The sequence below is a fragment of the Lytechinus pictus genome, chromosome 16 (genome assembly GCF_037042905.1).
Source record: "Lytechinus pictus isolate F3 Inbred chromosome 16, Lp3.0, whole genome shotgun sequence".
Classification (NCBI taxonomy): Eukaryota; Metazoa; Echinodermata; class Echinoidea; order Temnopleuroida; family Toxopneustidae; genus Lytechinus; species Lytechinus pictus.
The window spans coordinates 22,159,309-22,179,825 of record NC_087260.1 but is presented as its reverse complement, the minus strand read 5'-3'; the positions used below and the strand labels follow the sequence as shown (position 1 = coordinate 22,179,825).

Below are 20,517 nucleotides of genomic sequence, written 5' to 3'. Positions count from 1 at the left end.
TAAAAGTTTTTCTCTTTTTTTTCAAATCATGCACTTCCTCCTTTTACTTTTCCTCTTGTTTCTCCTTCCCTTCCCTTTTTAAGTTATTCATTTTCCCGCCATTAGAAGGCAGGCGGAGGTTTCAACTTCCCCCGCCTTGTACGTGTTCCCGTATTATTTCATATTTCTTTTGTGGGTCTCGATCTTAATTGCATGTACTTTTGTCTTCTCTTGTCGGCCTAGTGACCCCCTAGTGATTTCTGCAGCGTGACGATGATGATCGATTGATTGATTGATATCACAGGTATTATGAGATAAAATCGACGACGACGGCGACGATGATGATGGTGATGACGACGATAACGGTGGTTAATGATGATGAGGAGGAGAGGAGGAGGAGGATGATGGGGGATGATGATGATGATTGCAAGCCGCGGGGCAGCAGCAAAAAAAAAATGCAAAGTTTTCCCTTTTTTGCGGATACCGTACATTTACTAGATGCAATTATTTTGCATTGGCGCCGTATCACCAGGGACGCAGAAAACGGTCAATACTTCCAACTAATTTGATATTTTGGAGTTTGCCAGAAAAAAACCATGCGTCTAAAAAGATTTTTGCTTCGCTACTATCCTCCTGGTAACTTTCCATTCATTTATTTGGTTATTTGGAACCTAGTTCTAACTTTGCTTGTCCGTTTTTGCAGGTCATGTTTGTTGCAACTCGATCAATTCCACCGCTCAGGACAGGAGACCGTTCCATTTAGCGACACATGCGATTCTTATGCACACACATTTCGAATGGCTCCATCACAATTCTGTGATATAACGCATTAGTTTTGCGAACTTATTGTACTTACATTGTTACAACACGCGAGTGTTGAAAGCTGCTCAACGCTGTCAATGGTGAATGGAGTTCTGTGCGTTGAGCTCAGCAAGTGGCCTGGCCTGGGAGTGGGGCCGGGGCAATAAGTCAGTCTTTGTTATTGATCTTGATCATTTGATGAAATATTGCATTCTTTACTCAAGTCAAGACAATAGTTGTCATCTCGCAAATCTTCCAAAGTTCCATGAAAAAGATTTTATAACAAAAAACAATGCCACGCCACGTACGGTAAGGCCATGAAGGCAGAAACAATAAATAATGTAAATGTTTGTTTGCAGTAACTCGGCCGACTGTCTGACTGTTGTAAAAAATACTGATTTCATTTTTTTTCCAAATTTGATCCCCCCCGGCCCCTCCCAAAAAAAACAACGGTGTTGACTGATCACGTATTAAATTGTCATTGTCATGCCTACCCGGACCCCGGTAGTCGGTACCTTTTTTTTTACTGGCGAATGTCATGGTTGGGAAGGAAAAAAAAAGGAACCAACCAACCACACGGCATAGAAAAAAAACTGTTTATTCATAGGCTAGATCATGTAGATTCAGTGAAACATCTGTCTAACACAACAAGGGAATGGAAATGGTTGAGAGACTGTTGTCAATTGTTGTTGAGATGAGATATGAGAGAGCATGCATGAGACGTAGTGCTTAAATTGTATAACGATGACCCTTTGTAATTATCTCTCCATTTATCTTGTCTATTTGCAGGAATCATCTTGGAGTATGAACAATCTCACATGCTGAAAAACAAATCCATTGATCTCTTAGACCTTAAGGCAGAGTAAGATAAACTTTATTCTAATTTTTCACTTTTTATATTCCATACAGGGTCCATTTTACATATTTACATGTAGGCATTCAATGTTTCATATGATCATTTACAGGTTCAATTGATAAGTTTAAGCAATTCATCTGTTTCCTTTAATGATGAAAATGTTGTTTGCTTTGAATGATTATTTCTTGATTGAAATTTGTTGTATTTTAAGGTAGGGGTGATTTTTATCTACTATGAAATTAATATACATGTAAAATGTAATTTTTATTTTTTTGAATTCCTTATACTTTCTGAAAGAAATGCTGGAATTGAAATAGTATTTAAGTGTCTTTATCAAGAGAGTAGCATTTGTTTATAGTAAATACAGGTCCAGTTGACATTATTGAAATTAATCTACCTTCAACTGTATAATCAGAACAAATCAGTGGTCAAATTTGGCTTTTAGTGGCTGATTGCTTGGACGGTTGTACCCTTACCACAAAATTGTAGATATGTTGATAAAAAATAAAAGTGATGACTTGACTTTTATATGAAAATCTGGCCATCACTGTCTGATGTGAGGGATTGCAATTTTGACTGAATTCCCTGCTGAATTAGTGATTTTAATTTTGAATCCTGAACAAAGTTCCTGATTGCATTTTATATTTGTGCAATATATGCACCACCAGCATTCTTATCAGGAGAGATTTGGGGGTCGACAAGATGGATTAATTAGGCTACGAGTGCGAGTTGAAAAAAAACCAAAGAAATATCTAAACTAACTTAATCTAAACCGAACAGTGAATCCCAACCGTATTATATTAATCAGTAGATCTAGTATAAAGTGAGAGCCCAGGATATATGTAGTGTTAAATGTGGTTTGTGATCACTTTGAAAGAGAAACGCTGTGATTAATGTATGGTATTAAATACACTGCTGTCGACCAATCACTCAGGATTAGGCCTAATGCAAATGAATAAGGTCACAATAAGGGCGTAACTTACATATATTATGAAAACTACAAATTGTTTGTAGCCAAAGCAATTATCATTGAATTCAAATTTTTCAATGTTGTGTCTGCTTGCAGTAGTGACATCGACCCCATACTAGATGAGATAGTTCGTAAAGAACCGCTGGTGACGCCTAACAGGACGGACCAAGTCAGGCAGCTGATAGAGAGATTACAGGAAAAACTTGCCAAACCGGATGATCACAAGTTCTACCTCTTCAAGGTAAATCAACGATGACTGTTAAAAGCCACTGAAATCCTTGCATCTGATTGGCTGAGAGCAAATTTGTGGGTCAAGATTAGTTATAAGATGCTTCATGAAATATTCACTAGATAGATAGATAGATAGATAGATAGATAGATAGATAGATAGATAGACAGACAGACAGACAGACAGACAGACAGACAGACAGACAGACAGACAGACAGACAGACAGATAGATAGATAGATAGAAGTGGCATTTCTATAAAAACAATGTCAGGGCAAGCACTAAAATGATGCCCTTCCAAACATCTCACTTAGCTTGGAGTTCATTTAAATTTTTGAGGGCCAGACCAATTTTCTATTGGGTATGGTGAGATTACCACATATCGACCACCTCTTTTGAAACCGACCACCTTGCGCGCGTTAAAATTATTGCGTATTACAAACGATACGCGCGGGAGAGTAGGCGCAGTGTCCATAGAAATGGTAAGAATCGATTTAACGAGAATAAAAGAAGCAACAAAAAGTAAAAATTTAGTAGACCAGACCCAAACCCCGCTGAAAAACCAAGAAATCCGATAGGAAACGGCTTTAGAACAAATATCCGTCGTCAATCGTCGAATCATGTGCCGAAGCTCGCAGTGGAAGTAGTGAGACGATAATTTAGCATGTTGACATCATAGAACTGATTTTGAAGAGTAAAAATATTTCGCCACCGCGACAAGAATCGGCCGTAAACTTAGCGTAACGCGGGTGGTCGGTTTCAAAAGACGGGTGCAAATGAGCAAATGTAAAATCGTTGTATTCGTTGTTCGTCGATATATACGCGGATTGAATCGGAGTCGCCGAGCGAAACATGGGAATCTGATCTGCTCAATTTTCTGCACAAATGAGACAAAAACTGGGTAAAATTGATGAATATTTTCGCAGATACGATGCTTAGAAGATTAGGTGGTCGATAAGGGGTAGTTCCAACCATACATGTCTATATTACAGCATTAATGTCATAGGGACTGGTAAGTTGCTGAATCATAGTTACCATGGACCAGCTTCAAAATTGCACTCTGGACTCTGTTTATTTATTTATTTATTTTTTTGCCAGACATTCAAATACTATTGTGTTTAGAAGAATCTTTGATGACAGAAATAACATGGAACCTTGCAAATTCTGTGGACCATATTCATCATTTGATTTTCCTCTCATGTTGCATAGGTTCTAAGAGCACACATCCTCCCTCTGACAAATGTTGCATTCAACAAGTCAGGATCCAACTTCATCACAGGCAGCTATGACAGAACATGCAAAGTGTGGGACACGGCATCGGGGGAGGAACTCCACACATTGGAAGGGCACAGAAATGTAGTCTATGCCATTGCATTTAATAATCCTTATGGGTGAGTGTTGCTTTCATATTTTATAATGAATAATGATAATGATTAATTGCAATTTATTAGGCACTAGTGGATATCCATCTCGTTATAGGTGCTCAAGGATCACAAGTGAAGGGGGGGGGGGAGGGAGGAAACAAAATAAAATTGGAATACAGAAATACACATGTACATAAAACTGTACACCATGAAATCTTTTCTACATTATGATTTTGGAAAATATTTTGATATAAAAACATCATGTACTATTAACTGCCTGATACTTTGCAAGTCAGTTTCAAATCATAGTGACACAATGACACTACCCCATTCATAAATAGACATGAATAAAACAAAGGAACAACAACCTTCACCATGAAATCACAAATCAAACCTGTTAATATAGTAGTGTCTTGATTTACTATTCCTTTTTACTACTCAATGTTTTGTCTTCTATCAATCACTCGTCAGATATGCTAAGAAGCCTTGGACTTTTTTAGTTTTTCCTGAAATTAGCATGTTCCTATATATCTAATGATCTGCTGTGATATTTCTCTGAAATGAAGAATAAACACAAGAATACACTTCTGGAAATGATATTTCTCTCAAATGAAGAATAAATAAAAGAACACGCTTCTCGAAAGGATATTTGGGTGGTCCTTTTCAGGACCAACACATGCCCACAAAAGAATACATAACATAGTGTACCGCGAAACCTCTCCATGCTACTTAGTACTATAAATCTGTTTTGTTTATTTTTTATAACAGAGACAAGATTGCAACCGGCTCTTTTGATAAGACATGCAAGCTTTGGAGCTCCGAGACAGGCAAATGCTACCACACACTCCGAGGCCACACAGCTGAAATAGTAAGTCTTCCTGATGTTTACTTGTAGAGATATTGAAATTCGCTTCAAACTTTTAAAGAAATAAGTGGATTTAGTTTTTATTCCTTTGCCCACTGTGAGTGGTTGTCAGAGTCAAATGTTATAAATAAATTGGGTTCCAAGTTGAAAAAAAAATTATATTTTAAAAATCTTTTTTTTTAGGAGAGTGACCTTTCGATGCATTATTCCAAAAGGAGCTAAATCTAAAAACATAAAAATAGGAAAACTCTTTTTTATTTTCAAAAAATTGCACTGATGGTGTGAACTTGTATTCACAACAAGTACTTAATAATCTGAATGCATAACTTCAGGTAAAGTGGTAAAATTAAACAATCTTATATTACCTTATACTGGATTTAGCTCCTTTTGCAATAAGACTCAAATTTGCAATCAATTTTTGCCAACCTTCCCAAAAATATTTTCATAGGCGATATGGTGCATTTGATTCCCACATCTAAGATACATGTATTTATATTTTTTTAAATCAATTTGGTTAAAAGTGGATTGAGCCCCCTTTTTAATAAAAATCTTCATTTCATGAAATTCATTTAATACATGAATAATATATGAAAAAATGATTAAGTTGCTAACATCAGATCGATTATTTGGAAAATGCCTGTGCCGACACTTGTGCATATCACTCTTTTTACTGAAAGCTATGTGAAACTTAGCAAACCTTGAAAGGCAACTACTTTATCAACCATGCTGAAAACTTTTCATGTACCGCATTTATATGTTTGTGAGAGTTATCTTATATTATTCAAATCTTTTTTTGGGGGGGGGATGGATTTGGCCTGTAATGTTCATTTTGCTGAATAAATATAATGCATGCAGTTGCCCAAAGTGTGAACAGATTGGTGAACTACAGAAAAGAACAAAGTGAAGTTGTAATGTTTTTCCCAATAGAGGGAGCTATATATCCTTTGAATATCAAACATTTGAGAGGTAGGCTTGATAAATGTGCTACATGTCAAATAAAATACTTGTACACCCAGAAATCCTGATTGAGTGATAAACAACACCCAGCCAAGTTGTAATGCTTTGCTTGACAGAGGGAGCTATCCGCTATATCTTGTAATTGTGCTAATGATCTAATAGAACACATATAGATACTACCATTGTCGTGATTGAGTGATAAAACATATCAATATTGTAATGTTTTGCTCAATAGAGGGAGCTCTCATTTGAATCTCCACCTTCTGAGTTGAAGGCCTGCTGCTTGTGAAGTGGATAACACTGTTGTGAATTGTTGGATTTATCTAATATTTGCTTGGTTTTATGTTTTATTGTATTTTTATTTTTTTTTACTCCTATTCAATATTTATGTTTAGATTAGATACATGATTTGTTCAGAGGATTTCACTCTTAGTTTTCTCTTTTTTTAAATTCAGCCTTTTTTCCATATATTTATTTTGATTTTCCTTCTAATCTTACTGTTTAACTTAAGGTTTCATAAAATCCATATGGTCTGTTAAATACACAAAAATTGAATCCTCATACAGTGTTTGAAAAAAAAAATTATGATATAACATCAGTCAAAATGTTATCTTTTTTTGTAATATTTAATTCTTTTAGGTTGTCAGTTGTCATATTTTAGATAGTGTTTGTTTTCACAGTGAACTTAATAGAGAACATGATCAAATATTATTTATTGGAATATAATATAGTATACACATTAAAATTCAATTAATTTTATATGTAGTCAAAAGACTGATAAATGCACACCTGTATATACTGAAAAAGTCTATATTCTGTGAAGGAAAATCATGTTATTCCATGAAATTACAAATTTACCTGTATTGGTTATTCAACCATTTACAGTCAAACCTGCAAGAGAGACAAGAAAATTTGATCTTTATGAGCAGGTGGTCCTTATGGATGTAACTTGTAATGAATGTTTAAGTTTAATAGGAATACTCCTGAAGGGAAACCAAACGTGTGGTATATACATGTACACAGGTGGTCTCCCTACTCTAGCTATGTTAACTGTACAATATTTGTACAAATTCAATGCAGAATTATGCCAGTGGTACAAATATAAGATATAATTGATTGGTGTATTAAATCCATGATGCCATACTATTAAAATTGGGGCGATGAAACAATAGATCTTCCCCCTGAACAATAGGCTAACCGCTTAGATTTTACACAAGTGATAAAATTCCTCCATCTAATGACTATAAATAGAATCAATTGATAAAGACAAATTTGTTTATCCTCTCTATTTGCAAATTAATCTTCCAACGTCAGGAAATGCTAATCATAGACACAGGCACAAGGATATAATATCGATACAATTCCATCCAATCGTACATCAGAGTTTTTTTTTTATTGAATATTTAATGGGAAAGTTATCCTTGCCCTTCGTCAATACAGTTCTGTCATGCCAGAAGAGAGCAAGTGACAGAAGTGACATTTTGGGATTAAATTGCTTGTTTGGGCCGATTGTTATGTTAAGCCCTGAAAATCGTGTGAACTAATTCACAAGGGATAGCTTTGATTGTTGGGCAAACATTTACGATTACATTGATCATTGAGTGCAATCAAGCATATAAATCAATAATTAATCACTAAACATTGTGTTATGGACCCCAGAAGAAAGAGTTAATGTGCCCTTCTCATACTCTACTCATTTTGATTGCATCAGGATTGTTTTTGTTTGTCCAATGCCAAGAAAAGGTGTAAAGGGAAATTATTTGTAAAATCCTCAAATTGGTGATGTTGCCATGGTTACTGTTTCCCTTTAGATGACGAACATTACATTATGCAACAGATCCCAGGTCAGATATTTAAGATCAAATTCTTGAATATGTCAGTTACTTCCTTTTTCCATTGTAAGGCCAGAAAAGCATAATGCTTAGTAAACAATATTGTAAAAGGAGGCTGCAACCCCTATATTGATAATGGTCGATCCGGTAAAAATCAATAGCCCTGTTAAGACACCTGGCCAGCGCGAGGGTCGTTCCATTCCGATTCAATGGGTGTTTTCTTCCTGGCTGTTTATGAATGAAATGAGCAATTTAGAAAAGCAAAAGAAGAGGAAACAATTGTTGGTGCTAATGAGTGAGGCATTGTAGGTCAGTAGGTCAGCCTCGTCCACTAGGAGGTCAATGTTCTGGCTGTAGCGGGTCAGTCAGGGCCTGGGAGGGTCAGATTATAGGCCACTTCACCAGGTATTGGGTCAGTTTGGAGCAACTGACCAGTGAATCTGGATGCTTGACCATCTTACTGAATTATGCATGCAAGTGATACAGCAGGAAGAGGTATATTATGCAAAACCCCTGATTCTGATTGATTCAAATGTGCTCTTTCGTATTCAGTCCCGTTGCGCCCATATGAAGATGATTTTTGACCTCCATTTGAAGGGCCATTACAGGCATGTTGTGTGGATTCAATTATGCCATTAGGTGAATTCATAAATCTTAAGTAGATAGAAAAGGAAAACTGAATATGTTTGATTTATTTAAGCTTGCAATTCAAGCTTGCATTTCAAGGTGGCAATTCAATCGGGAATTAGGAAATATACCCTTTTTTAAATCCATTTATGGTTTTAAGATGAAATATTGTTCAGTTCACAAAACAACAAATTTTCATTTGCATAAAGACACATTTGCCAATTAATGATAATAACTAAATAATAACAAAAGTCTTACTGTTTGAACTTTTCTCACAAAGGAAATGCAATTGCCTCAATGTTTCACCAAAACTAAAACAACAAAAAACATTTTATATGTGCAATATGATTATCCATTTTTTTTGTTTGACATTGGCAATATTTTATTCATGAAGAGAGAGAAATTAGTTCAGGCTGAAATACTTTTGCTGTGTTTACTTCAAGTGTCCTGGCAATGCCATTGTGTAAGGTCTATTAGATATAAAGACTTGTGACAGAACATGTGTATTTGCCATCGTTCTGACACAGGAGCCTAATAGGCTTTGTTATGGAATGCCGGCTCATATTGAGTGAAAGCTATCTAAAATTTGACCTCATTCATTACAAGTGATTAGAGAAAAAGAGAGGGAGCAAGAGAGAAATTGAGCTAGAGAGTTAGTGAGAGAGAAATGGTCTGATAAAGAGAGAGTGAGTAAGAGAGAGGGTGAGAGAGAGAGGAAATGACCGAGAGTCAAAGAAAGAAATGACAGAGAGACCGAAATATGAGTACAGAGAGAATACAGCGATCATATGATTTAAGAAAAAAAAATGAGGAGAACCTGACCCCATTCATTAGAAAGTGGGTGAGTTGTATAGAAATAGTAGAAAATCATCTGCTTTCTTAAGGAGAGGGGCAGGGTGTAGGGAAGAAGTAAGAGAAGTGAGGATGCAAAGGAGATCTAGAGAAAGAGGGGGTGACAGATAAAGCCAAAGAGATAAATATAAAAGCTAGAGACAGAGAGAGAGAGAGATAGAAAGTGAGAGAAAGAATGAGGAAGGGATGAGAGTGAGAGAATGATCAATAAAAAAAGTGAGAGATGGATATAGTTAAAGAGAGATATAAAGAGAGAAGAAAGAAAGAGGGATAGGTAGACAGGGAAAGAGATAGAGAGGAGAGAGACAGATACAGACAGAGAGAGGAAGAAATAGAGCTGCAATTTGACCGTAGTGATACAATAAGGTTAGATGCACATGCATGGTCAAGGTTGCCAGTAATTTAAATGGTATCTGTGATACTAATAACTAAAGAAGTGTACAGTATTCAATGGTGCATTTACTACAAATGGGGAATTTGATTTTACTGTTATATTTTATTTTGATAGAATAGATACTGTGTATCGCTCTTCAATATTTATTTGAGAGGATGATTTCTAAAACGATGCCCTTGACTCTAATTTGAACTTTCAAGCCTTTCCCAGTGAATCAAGTTTGAGAGGAAAACAGTGATGATATTTTGTTCAGATATATTCATTCAAACTCTCCTATTCAGATATCATTTGAGAACAGTCGTTAACTTATATTCTCTCATGCACAATAAACAGTATGGAAACTAATCATTTTACTTCATTTATTAATTTGGTACTGTTCAATATATTTGTCAAATTATTAAAGTGATTGCTCGTTAATATGAAAGAAAGATGCCCAGTCAAAAATACTTATTTATTTTAGTAAAATAAATTAAACAAAGAGTAGATTTATTAATTGTTCTAAAAAATTGTAACCAAATTTTTTTAATTTTTTTATTTGGCCGAATATGTAAAGTAAGTTTACCATGACATATGATAAATAGGGATAAGTTCCTAATTTGTTCCAATATACAGAAAGTGAATGTTTCTTCAGCTTACTAAAAATGTTTGATTTCAAAGAATTAAAATAGGCACCAATAAAAAAAAATTGTTACTGTACACGTGTAATCAGGGGAAAACAGCAAATTAATTATATTAAATGCACTCAGATAGAAGAATTCTCCCTAAAATTTGTCAAAGTTATTGACTATACATACATATGATTGTAGATGTCATGATCTCATATTGCAAAAATCATTTCCTTTCTTATTCTTCATCCGATTCCTTTCAAAAATTCACCATTTCATTTTTTCCAGCTATCATACAAAGATTTATAACCAAGAGAAATCTCTGACTTTATGTCAATGCCAAATTGCCAGTGCCACTATATTTGTTATTTACATAGACATTTCATTGATTATTATTTTCTTTCTCTATAATTTTATCATTCATCAGGTTTGCCTAGCATTCAACCCACAGAGTACAGTGATAGCTACAGGTAGCATGGACACTACGGCTAAATTATGGGATATCAAGACTGGAGCCGAGACTAATACACTGTCTGTAAGTATCCTCCTATCCTTAGACTGAGACGGGTTGAAAACTTGATATTTGCAATCAGTTGTCGATTCAATAACAAAATTGCAACTGATAGATCAATTTGGTCAATATGATAATGCTTTAACCTACCCTTTTATTTTTTTTGTTTGAATTCACCTTTGTTTGTAATGTATTTTTAAGAATTTGTAAGTGAAAGTTCTAGAATGTTGAAATCACCTTTGTTTGTAATGTGTTTTTAAGAATCTGTAATTAAAAGTTCTAGAATTATGTACTATTGTTAGGTAAATTATAATAGCAAATCAATCTGTAAAATGAATCAATACATACTTTCAAACTTTTATAACTTTTTTTTTCAAGTCACTGATTTTAGCAAAGCTTTTTGAGACTTTCAGCTCTTTCATTTATTTTTTGTTAAACATTGATGTCCAGCCCAATGATTTTATTCCCATAAAAAAAATACTTGTACATCTGGGACCCATCTGACAAAGAAGTCATGACATCACAATGTATTTTGATCCATTTTCCTGTCACAAAGAGAGTAAGATGATAATTATTACTATTTATTTTTTGCTTATTCTTCATAGGGTCACTCAGCAGAAATCATCTCTCTATCTTTCAATACCATGGGTGATAAAGTCATAACAGGTTCATTCGATCACACAGTCTCGGTTTGGGATGTACATACAGGAAGGTTTGTATAAAAGAATTCATTTTAATATGATATCAGCTTTTTTGTAAAAAAAAATCTATGAATATTTCTGAGAAATATAATGAAAATGAAAATAATATGTCTCATTTTTAACTTGCTTGATATTGGTAATGTTGCTTCAGCTGACATTCTCGTGTTCTTAAACACATAATAAAAGTTGATACAACAACACAACAAGATAAAGGTCTTATTAAAAGATTGCAACAAAGATACAAATAATATTTACTTATGAAACTTAAGTTAGCATAAATGAAATAACAGAATTAACATATTTTCACAAAAAGTGGAAGCTATATAATTATGCGTCACTGAAAATCTCCCCAAACCTATTAAACCATTCATTAGTAGAAAATCTGTATTGAACATGTTTGGAGTATTGGTGTCTTCGCCAAGTTTCAGACATCCACAACTTTCATATTAAGATAGCTACATGTTTAAATCCTTGCATAGCAAATTTACAAATTTAGAGGGCAGCTGAGTGAGAGTTTGAATTCAGAGTTATGATATAACTGGCAGCCTACCCTGGTCTAGAAAGACTTCTCTACGGGAATTAGGAGACTGTTTTCAGACGAGAGATTGCCATATTTCCAAAATGCAGCTTTTTCTGAGCTGCCTAGTGACATATATGTTTGTCGATATTCATTAGCATAAGGATTGTTAATTTCTTTTTGTTACATCTAGACGTATCCACACTCTGATTGGCCACCGTGGTGAGATCAGCTCCGCCCAGTTCAACTACGATTGTTCTCTCATCGTGACTGGATCCATGGATAAGACGTGTAAGATATGGGACGCAGCGACGGGAAAGTGCGTTGGTAACCTCCGTGGACATGAAGACGAGATCCTGGATGTAGTCTTTGACTTCACTGGACAGTATATTGCCTCTGCATCAGCAGACAGTAAGACATTTATTGTATTCATTAGGTTGGATTCTGATGATTAAACCCAGGTTTGACCCTAGACTAAACAAGAAATTTTTCCATTCATGTGCAGAATGCAAGGTTTCTTCTTCAATATTCATGATAAATGTACTAAAAAATGTATTAAAAGCAAATTGTATACTTATCATTTTCTTTTTATTCTACAATATAATTATTTCTTTAGACAACTTTTTGCCGAAAAATCAAAATATTTTTTTTTACTTGGGGAATGAGTTTACAACTGGCACTCCAAAAGATTTTCAGGTAATAATGGGTTAACAAAACTTTGGCTATGAGAATACCACTCTTGTTTCAATTTCCAGAATTATCAAAGGAAACCCCAACCCAAATAAAAAGTTATTGGCCCGTATTCTGAAGTCAGGTTTAACTTAGACCATGGTCTAACTCTGTGCTAAAATTATGGGAAGCCAAAAGTGTCAAAATTTTTACTTAGTTGTATGTTCCTTATGTTTACTGTGCTCTTTCCTGAATCATCGATGGTGAAGACAATCATCTATTTATACTTCCTACACAATTATGAATGATTTGAGAGCCAAATGAGGTGAAATATTATATCTCAACTGTTAGTGATTTATGTAACAATTGGCTATCCATACTTAAACCACAACTTTAAACCAGAGTTTAAGGTAAACCCGACTTCAGAATACAGGCCATCATATAAAAGAAAGGAAAAATAAATCAGATCCACAAGTTGGTGAATGTTTGAACAATATCAGACTAAGAATAAGAATTATCAACCGTTGAAAGTTGCAGTGCTTTGAATTGTGATTGTGGAAACATGGTGCAGTGGTTGTGACTATCCGTATCATCAGAGGGTTGTTCCAATTTCATAATGGCACTTGGGTCCTCTGGTAAGGCATCAATCCACATTTTTCTACTTTCCATTCAGGTGTTAAATGGCCATGTGGTAAGATCCAATGTAGTTTGCCCAGCGTTTGAGCTGGAATGCTCCCCAGGGAGTGGAGAATGTGCATACATTTTGTGTTGGCAAGCTAGAATGAAATGACATTTCTGAAGTCAAACAGATTTTTTCCCCTTTGTATTAATTGCCAATAAAGCTGGTTATTCATTCTTTGTCCTTACTCTAGGTACTGCAAGGGTATACAATGCTGTAACACATAGCTGCATATGCAAATTAGATGGACATGCCGGAGAAATTTCAAAGGTAATTTACTTATTTTTAAAAATTTGCTAATCATATTTCCTTCAACTTCTAATGTAAATTTGATTGGACATGGCAATGCTCAACATCGATTGTAGTTTTGTGTTAATGACAAAATACAATATGCATGTATGTATTTTATCCCATACCAGGTTGCATTCAACCATCATGGGACTAAGCTCCTATCGGCAAGTGCATTCAACTGCAAATTTGTTGAGCATTACAATTTTTATTAATTTATTGATTTTAATTGTTGTGTTAATGACAATAAAGTCTCCAATCCTAAACCAAATTATTTACGACCATGAAGGTATCAAGTTACTAATGAGGACCCCCTCGGTAGACCAGCAGCACCATAATTGATGCTGCTAAATAGGGCTCTCCTGTTTTATTCTGTAAATATCACATCTATAACTATTTCTATTATTACTTTTTTAAGAAAATAAATTCAAGTCAAATAAAATCAAATACCAAGTGCCTTTAACTGCAAATATGAATTGCTATTGCAATATTGTGATCAGTTATTGCAATTGATTGTAATTTATTCCATTCTGAACCAGATTGCATTCAACCCGCAAGGGACTAAGCTCCTAACAGCGAGCGCCGATAAGACGGCTAAGGTATGGGACCCTAAAGCCGGTACTTGCCTTCAAACCCTAGAGGGCCATACAGACGAGATATTCAGTTGTGCTTTCAACTATGAAGGGGATACAGTTATTACAGGTCAGTTTATCAAACTTATTGACTGGTATACTCATAGCAATGATGTGCCCTGTTAACTGTATTTTTCATACACTTTAAGGAGACTGAAAACCTTGGAGCAAGTTGTGAAAGCAGAAAATCAAAGAATACAATCAACAAAAGTTTGAGTAAAATTGGACAAGCAATGAAGGACAAATTATTACAATCCTATGGCAGAAACTTGTCCAAAAAATTAAGTTTGATGTGAGCGCAAAGAATGTGAATATGTAATATACAACAAACTTTAATGAATTATTTGGTACCTAGTATTTATCATGAGTGTTTGGAGAAGCATGATCAAACCCAGCGTTGCATAGAAATGTGGACTAACATTTTTGTTTGGTCTGGTATTTGACCTATTTTTAGCTATCGTAGTATCAGCCGATCAGTGTTAATTTGATAATTAGACCAATTTCCTAAACACAAGAGGCTATTCGTAAGTGAAAAATCACTGTGTGTAGTTGTTATACCACTCAAATGATTTAAACAGTGCAGTAATTTCCCGAAGTCATACCTCACACAAAACTTCTCAAGGTGTTCAGAGAGATCGTTGGATGATTTCAAGATGGTTTTTGATAAATGATATCATTCATTTTTCCATCTGTGTTTTTTTAACTTTCTAGGAAGCAAGGAGAATAATTATAGTATCTTACGATGAGGATGTCAATGGTCATGCTAAGTTGATTTTTAATTTGGGGGTCTTTCTAATATTCATTTTTTTAATTGAATTTCATCATTCCTTCTGTGTTTTTTTTTTATTTCATAGGAAGCAAAGACAATACTTGTAGGATCTGGCGATGAGGATGCTGATGGTCCTGCATTACTTTGTATACCCTCTAACGATCCTGTTCCTCCTTCATTGGCTTACCCAGATCCAGGGAGAAAAGTAATTCCTCTCCCTCTTCATCTGGTAGATTGGTCAAGAACCTCCAAAACAAGAAACTTCACAAAAGAGGTTCTTAACCATGAGCCAGCATATAATTCTGGGGAGCATTGCATGAACAGGTTTGTTAGTGATTTTCACTACCTACTTTGCTCTCATCCAATCAAATGCAAGGATTTGCAGTAGCTTGTAACACCAGCCTGTGAAAATCACATAATGTTTGATTCATGAAATTCTACCCTGGGAAGGATTCAAGATTTTCTGTAACAGGGGATATTTCCTATGTCTACTCATTCTAATTTTCATTTTGTATTGGACCAAATAAGATTGTGAGAGGTGTTTTGCAGTTTATATGGGTAATTGCTTACAGATTGTGTGCGAAGCACCCAGTGTCTTTAAGCAAGTTTTGTTGATGGTATTCCACCTTGATTACCTTAGCATACATGGATGTAGAATCAGCTCTAACTGTTTTTGCAACCCAGCTAGAATTCATGATCGGCAGGTGAAGGTCACAAATTTTTTCTAGTAGTATAATTATTTTTGTTGTAATGCTTTGATGAACAGTGGAGAATGGATAATTGTCTAAAACACAAAATACAGACAATCAATGTTACATAGGGTATGATTATGTTTTGAGCGATGGTATTATATCCTTTTGTTTACTGACATCACAAGTATGTTATTACCTGGTCAATAGTTTGACTTGTGGAAGTTGTTTTAAAGTGTACTTACTTGAATGTAGAACTTTGAAGTTTAATAACATTGTTTGTTGTCTGCTCCATCCCATCTCAAGTATGGATCAAACTTGATTAGATAATTCTCAAAATCTTTTCTTGGGATAAAATTGCAAGGGTTATATAACTTTTCTGATGCATGGTCTCATCTTATTCTTTCCAGTAGAAAAATCAGTGTATGTGGTATGTGAGAGAATATTCTATAGCCATTGTCGATAGTATAGCCCTAATCAAATGAATGAGATGTAGGATAAGTGTGTGAAAATAAAAATTACATTTGAAGTAGTAGATTCGTTGATTCTAGGATTATCATGATAAATCACCTTATTTAGTTCATACTGCAAGAAATATGAAATGAAGATAAAATATAAATGCATGCATGAATGAATGAGTGAGTGAGTGGATTGATAGATGGTTGGATAGATGGATGAAGTAATTAATTAATTAATGAACGCATGAATTTCATCTTTGACTGGATACCGTATGGCAAAACTATAATAGATCATTTCTTTCATTTCTCACTTTGAAAGATGTTTTTTTCTTGATTAGTGAGTGAATAAATAAATGTAATGAATGAACGGAAAGCAATCAGTCAATCAATTGTTGGATAAGTACTTAATAAAATCATGCTTATGTTTGTTGTTCTCATGCGAGGTGCATTTAGCTGCATTTGATTATATGCCTTGATATATCCATCTCCTTCCAATCTTATATGATACACAATCTGTGGGATGCATTCCTTAAAACATCTCGGCCCGTTTCATAAAAGTTACTATCATGGTTACTTTGCCATCCAAAGGTAACTACCACAGAAACAATGCTCCACAGCAAATCAGATTCAAATATTTTATCGTAGTTGCCATTGGACAACAAGGGGGTTACCATCATGGTGATTTTCATGTAACAGGGCCCTTGTCATTGATTTTATAGTTACAAATTTAATCCCAGCCAATCATGTCAAAGGATTTCAGTAGCTTATAACAGTTGTGAATTTCACAGACACGATTCCTTATGGAATGCTCCCCCACCTTCTCATCCCTCCACTTTCATTATACACACAAATATGTATTCATATATAAAATTATGTAATCAGGCTATTATACACTATGCATATACTTTTGTACATCTTCACTCATTTCTGCTTACATGTATTCTTCGTGCCTCGTTGCAATTATCAGAGATAGATTTGAGGCCATCCTCATGGCTGTTTTTGTATATGCAGGCCTCAGCATTGGTCTAAATCACATGTAAAACTCTGTGGGAGAAACTTGTATTCAGCTGCCTTGCGACTTAAACATCCCTGTTGATTATATAACGAAGCAAGCCAATTCTAATCCATCCATTTTGTACTGATATGTGTTTAGTTCTCAAGTAGTATCATCACTATCGTGTAGAAGGCGCACCCATATTCTTCTGTGGGGATATGCCTGGTTCTGAACCACACAGACTTGGGCCTGTATTCTGATAGCAGGTTTAACTCAGGTTTAAAGTTGTGGTTTAAGTATGGAAAGCCAATTGTTACATAAATCACTAACAGTAGAGATATCATACTTCAGCTCATTTGGTTCTCAAATCATTCATAATTGTCAAGGAAGTATAAATAGATGATTGTCTTCACCATCGATGAATCAGGAAAGAGCACAGCAAACATAAGAAACATATAACTTAATAAAAATTTTAATACTTTTGGCTTCCCATACTAAAACCACAACTTTAAACCTGAGTTTAAGTTAGACCCGACTTCAGAATACAGGCCATAATGTTTCAGCAAGTGTGTTCTTACAATCTTGAGGAGAATTGGCAAAGTTTGGAAAAGCAGGCACTAATTACTCTTGTGTGCACAGTACCTGGCAGAGTTCTTGTCTCTGATCAGTTTGCTTGTAAAGTCACACGAGAGTGTGCACATAGTAATCATGTAGATACAGTACTTGGCAAAATTGTGTCTTTGAGTAGTCTTTTGAATTCCATTCAGTACTTATTCTAAGTGTCTTGATCTCTGAATTATATTTCATGTATTGTACTTAATAATGTTGTTTTTTCTGATATGATATGATTCTGTTAAAAATTTAGGGGATTTCTTGTTCTATGTTGAAATTGGATATTCCACCATCACCTTAGAAGACCAGGGGCCTGTCTTACAAAGCACTGTGATAGATCCAATCAATCGCAACTATTGAAATCCATCAATGTCATATTTCCTCATGAAGGAAATGTACACAATATCCTTTGGAAGTAATGAGGGGAGCACTGATTTATCAAGACAATGATTCATGTAAGAGCCTACATTGTATTTAGAAACACTTTGAATGGATGTTTGCATTTTTAATAGCTGTGTGTTGCTAGCTTTTCATAGTTGCCAATTAGTGGATCAATTGCAACTCTTTGTAAGACAGGGCCCTGTATTCCTTCCATCCACATGTTGACATCGATCAGCAAGAGCCTGCCATGGATAACGATCGATATCGACCATAAGTACTAAATCATTCATTATCAATCACCTTGAAATTGATTCAGCTTCCACTTAGTGAGACCAATTATTTGAAGTATTGTGTTAAATTGTTTTTCTGTCTATACTTGTCACCTAATCTTTCAACATACACACAAACTTTGTACATCATATATTATCATGCCAATGCTTTAAGGAGAATGAAATATATATTTTACTGCAAAGTAGGTACTAGGCATCATGTAACCCCAGATAATCTTTGGCAGTGAAGCTTTCTGGAGTACATTTTCTTATCTGAATATTTTCATGAATTTGTTCAATCTGTTGCCATCTTTTTCACAAGTTGTCTTAATATGAACTTTGTCTATGCACTCCTTAGTAGCAATGTAGAGAGAAGTGATGCGAGGTTCCACTTGCAAAATTAATGAATCAAAACAAAAAAAAAATCATTGTATTCATGCTTTGTAGTTGTGTATACGAGAAAAATTTCAACTTTATGCCTCTATGCAGTCAATATTTATAATTTGTATATTATTTGCTTTATATTATTTTCTTTATATTTCATGCCTTGGCTTGACGTAAAGTATGGGTTTTGTGAAAACTGATCTGGCGACTTTTGCTAGTTTAATGTAATTCTTCAAGCCATATAGACTGCCATGGTAAACCAACAGTTTCATTTGTTAAATCAAGTGCAGGAGGGTAGGGGACGGGGGCTTTGCAAAACTTCCCTATTCAGAAAAAGTGGATTTGGGAAGCACACTACAAATTACCTGATATTGTAGAAAATCCATGAGAATTGAAAGTTGGAAAATGACAAATTGATTCAACAAGAAATTCTAATTTTTCATAAAAATAGCCCCCCCCCCCCTGAAAATCCCACTAGAATGCATTCCCATGAGTCATAATTAGTAAATGTCGCCAGATCAACATATTTAAGGCCAGAATCGTGTATAGATTGCAAAAAAAAAATTGTTTTGTGTGCTTGAAATGATTTTGAAGAAAGTTTATATAAAGCTAGAATGTTTCTAGGTGAGATTTATGCCAAGTTGAAATGTAAAGATTGGATTGTATTGGCAAAGAACATTAAATGTTTGATAAAACATGCAAACCCGCTGTTAGCTAATTTGTATTCTGTTTATTTAGATAATGGAAGAGAGAGAGAAAGATGTGGGAGAGAGGGGCACAGAGACATAAAGCCCATATTCCTAAAAAAGGAGGTATACTTAAACCTTGGTCAAATTTTAGTCCGGGCTAACTAAACCTTTGTGAATACAGGCCAAGGAGATAGAGAGAGGGGGTAGATTTAATTATATAAGGGAAGAGAGAGAAAAGAATGAGTGTGTGAGAGAGAGAGTGAGGGGGGTACCCGACCAATTTAAAGGTCAATTTTCATGAAGAAAGATTACATATTTTGTGTGAATAAATAGAAAGTTGAAGAGGAATAGGGACTCCCTATATAAGAATTATTTACTGGCCGAACAAGGAGAGAGAGATGAAAGAGAGGAGGAGGCAACGGATGGAAGGAGATAGAGAGGAGGAAAGAAAGGAAACAGAGACAGAAAAATGGCAGTGGTGGACGCTTGTTGGAACTGTTTTTTTTTGTGGGGGGTTACATCATTTTCCTAGCGGTCTTTCTGTAAATCAATAACTTTTATTCAATAGATAAGTGATACAGAAAAAAAAATTCATTATCTGAAGATTTGAAAAAAAGTTGAGAATTTCATTTTGAAAACTACGTCGCGTAATAAACTTAATTAGCCACGCGCATACCACATCGCGCGCGATTAATTTTACCATATTTTTTATGAGCTCTAAAAATTTCACCGTTCTCTGATCTTTTGATGAAAGTTCTCGTTTGCAGTTCTGTAACTTCTGTTGACAAATCAATTTTGTCGATATATCGAAAGGTCAGCGTTGCATTGTGAACTATATAAATGGATGTCAAATGCCCAGACTCGACAAACAACAGCAGTAGCAATGGTAAGAAACAACTTGTTTGTCCAGCCAATAAAAAGAAACCGTTTTGTTTTGCTTTATGAT

At 34.9% G+C, this 20,517-nt stretch overlaps 1 protein-coding gene across 2 annotated transcripts; it reads left to right on the top strand.

The window, feature by feature from the left end:
• The first annotated feature begins 447 nt into the window (after positions 1-447).
• LOC129279337 (dynein assembly factor with WD repeat domains 1-like) lies at positions 448-19,585 on the top strand. Of its 2 annotated transcripts, XR_010296006.1 has the most exons (12): positions 448-615; positions 1,570-1,642; positions 2,703-2,847; positions 4,043-4,224; positions 4,966-5,065; positions 10,757-10,864; positions 11,446-11,552; positions 12,252-12,469; positions 13,600-13,676; positions 14,234-14,396; positions 15,181-16,422; positions 18,385-19,585. XR_010296006.1 is itself a non-coding variant. In XM_064111034.1 (11 exons), the coding sequence occupies exons 1-11, from the start codon at positions 576-578 to the stop codon at positions 15,213-15,215; spliced, it is 1,248 nt and encodes a 415-aa protein (XP_063967104.1). In that variant the 5' UTR covers positions 448-575; the 3' UTR covers positions 15,216-19,585. The 2 variants fall into 2 exon arrangements, 1 of the variants encoding a protein (XP_063967104.1); XM_064111034.1 differs by having other exon boundaries at positions 15,181-19,585.
• The last annotated feature ends 932 nt before the right edge of the window (positions 19,586-20,517 follow it).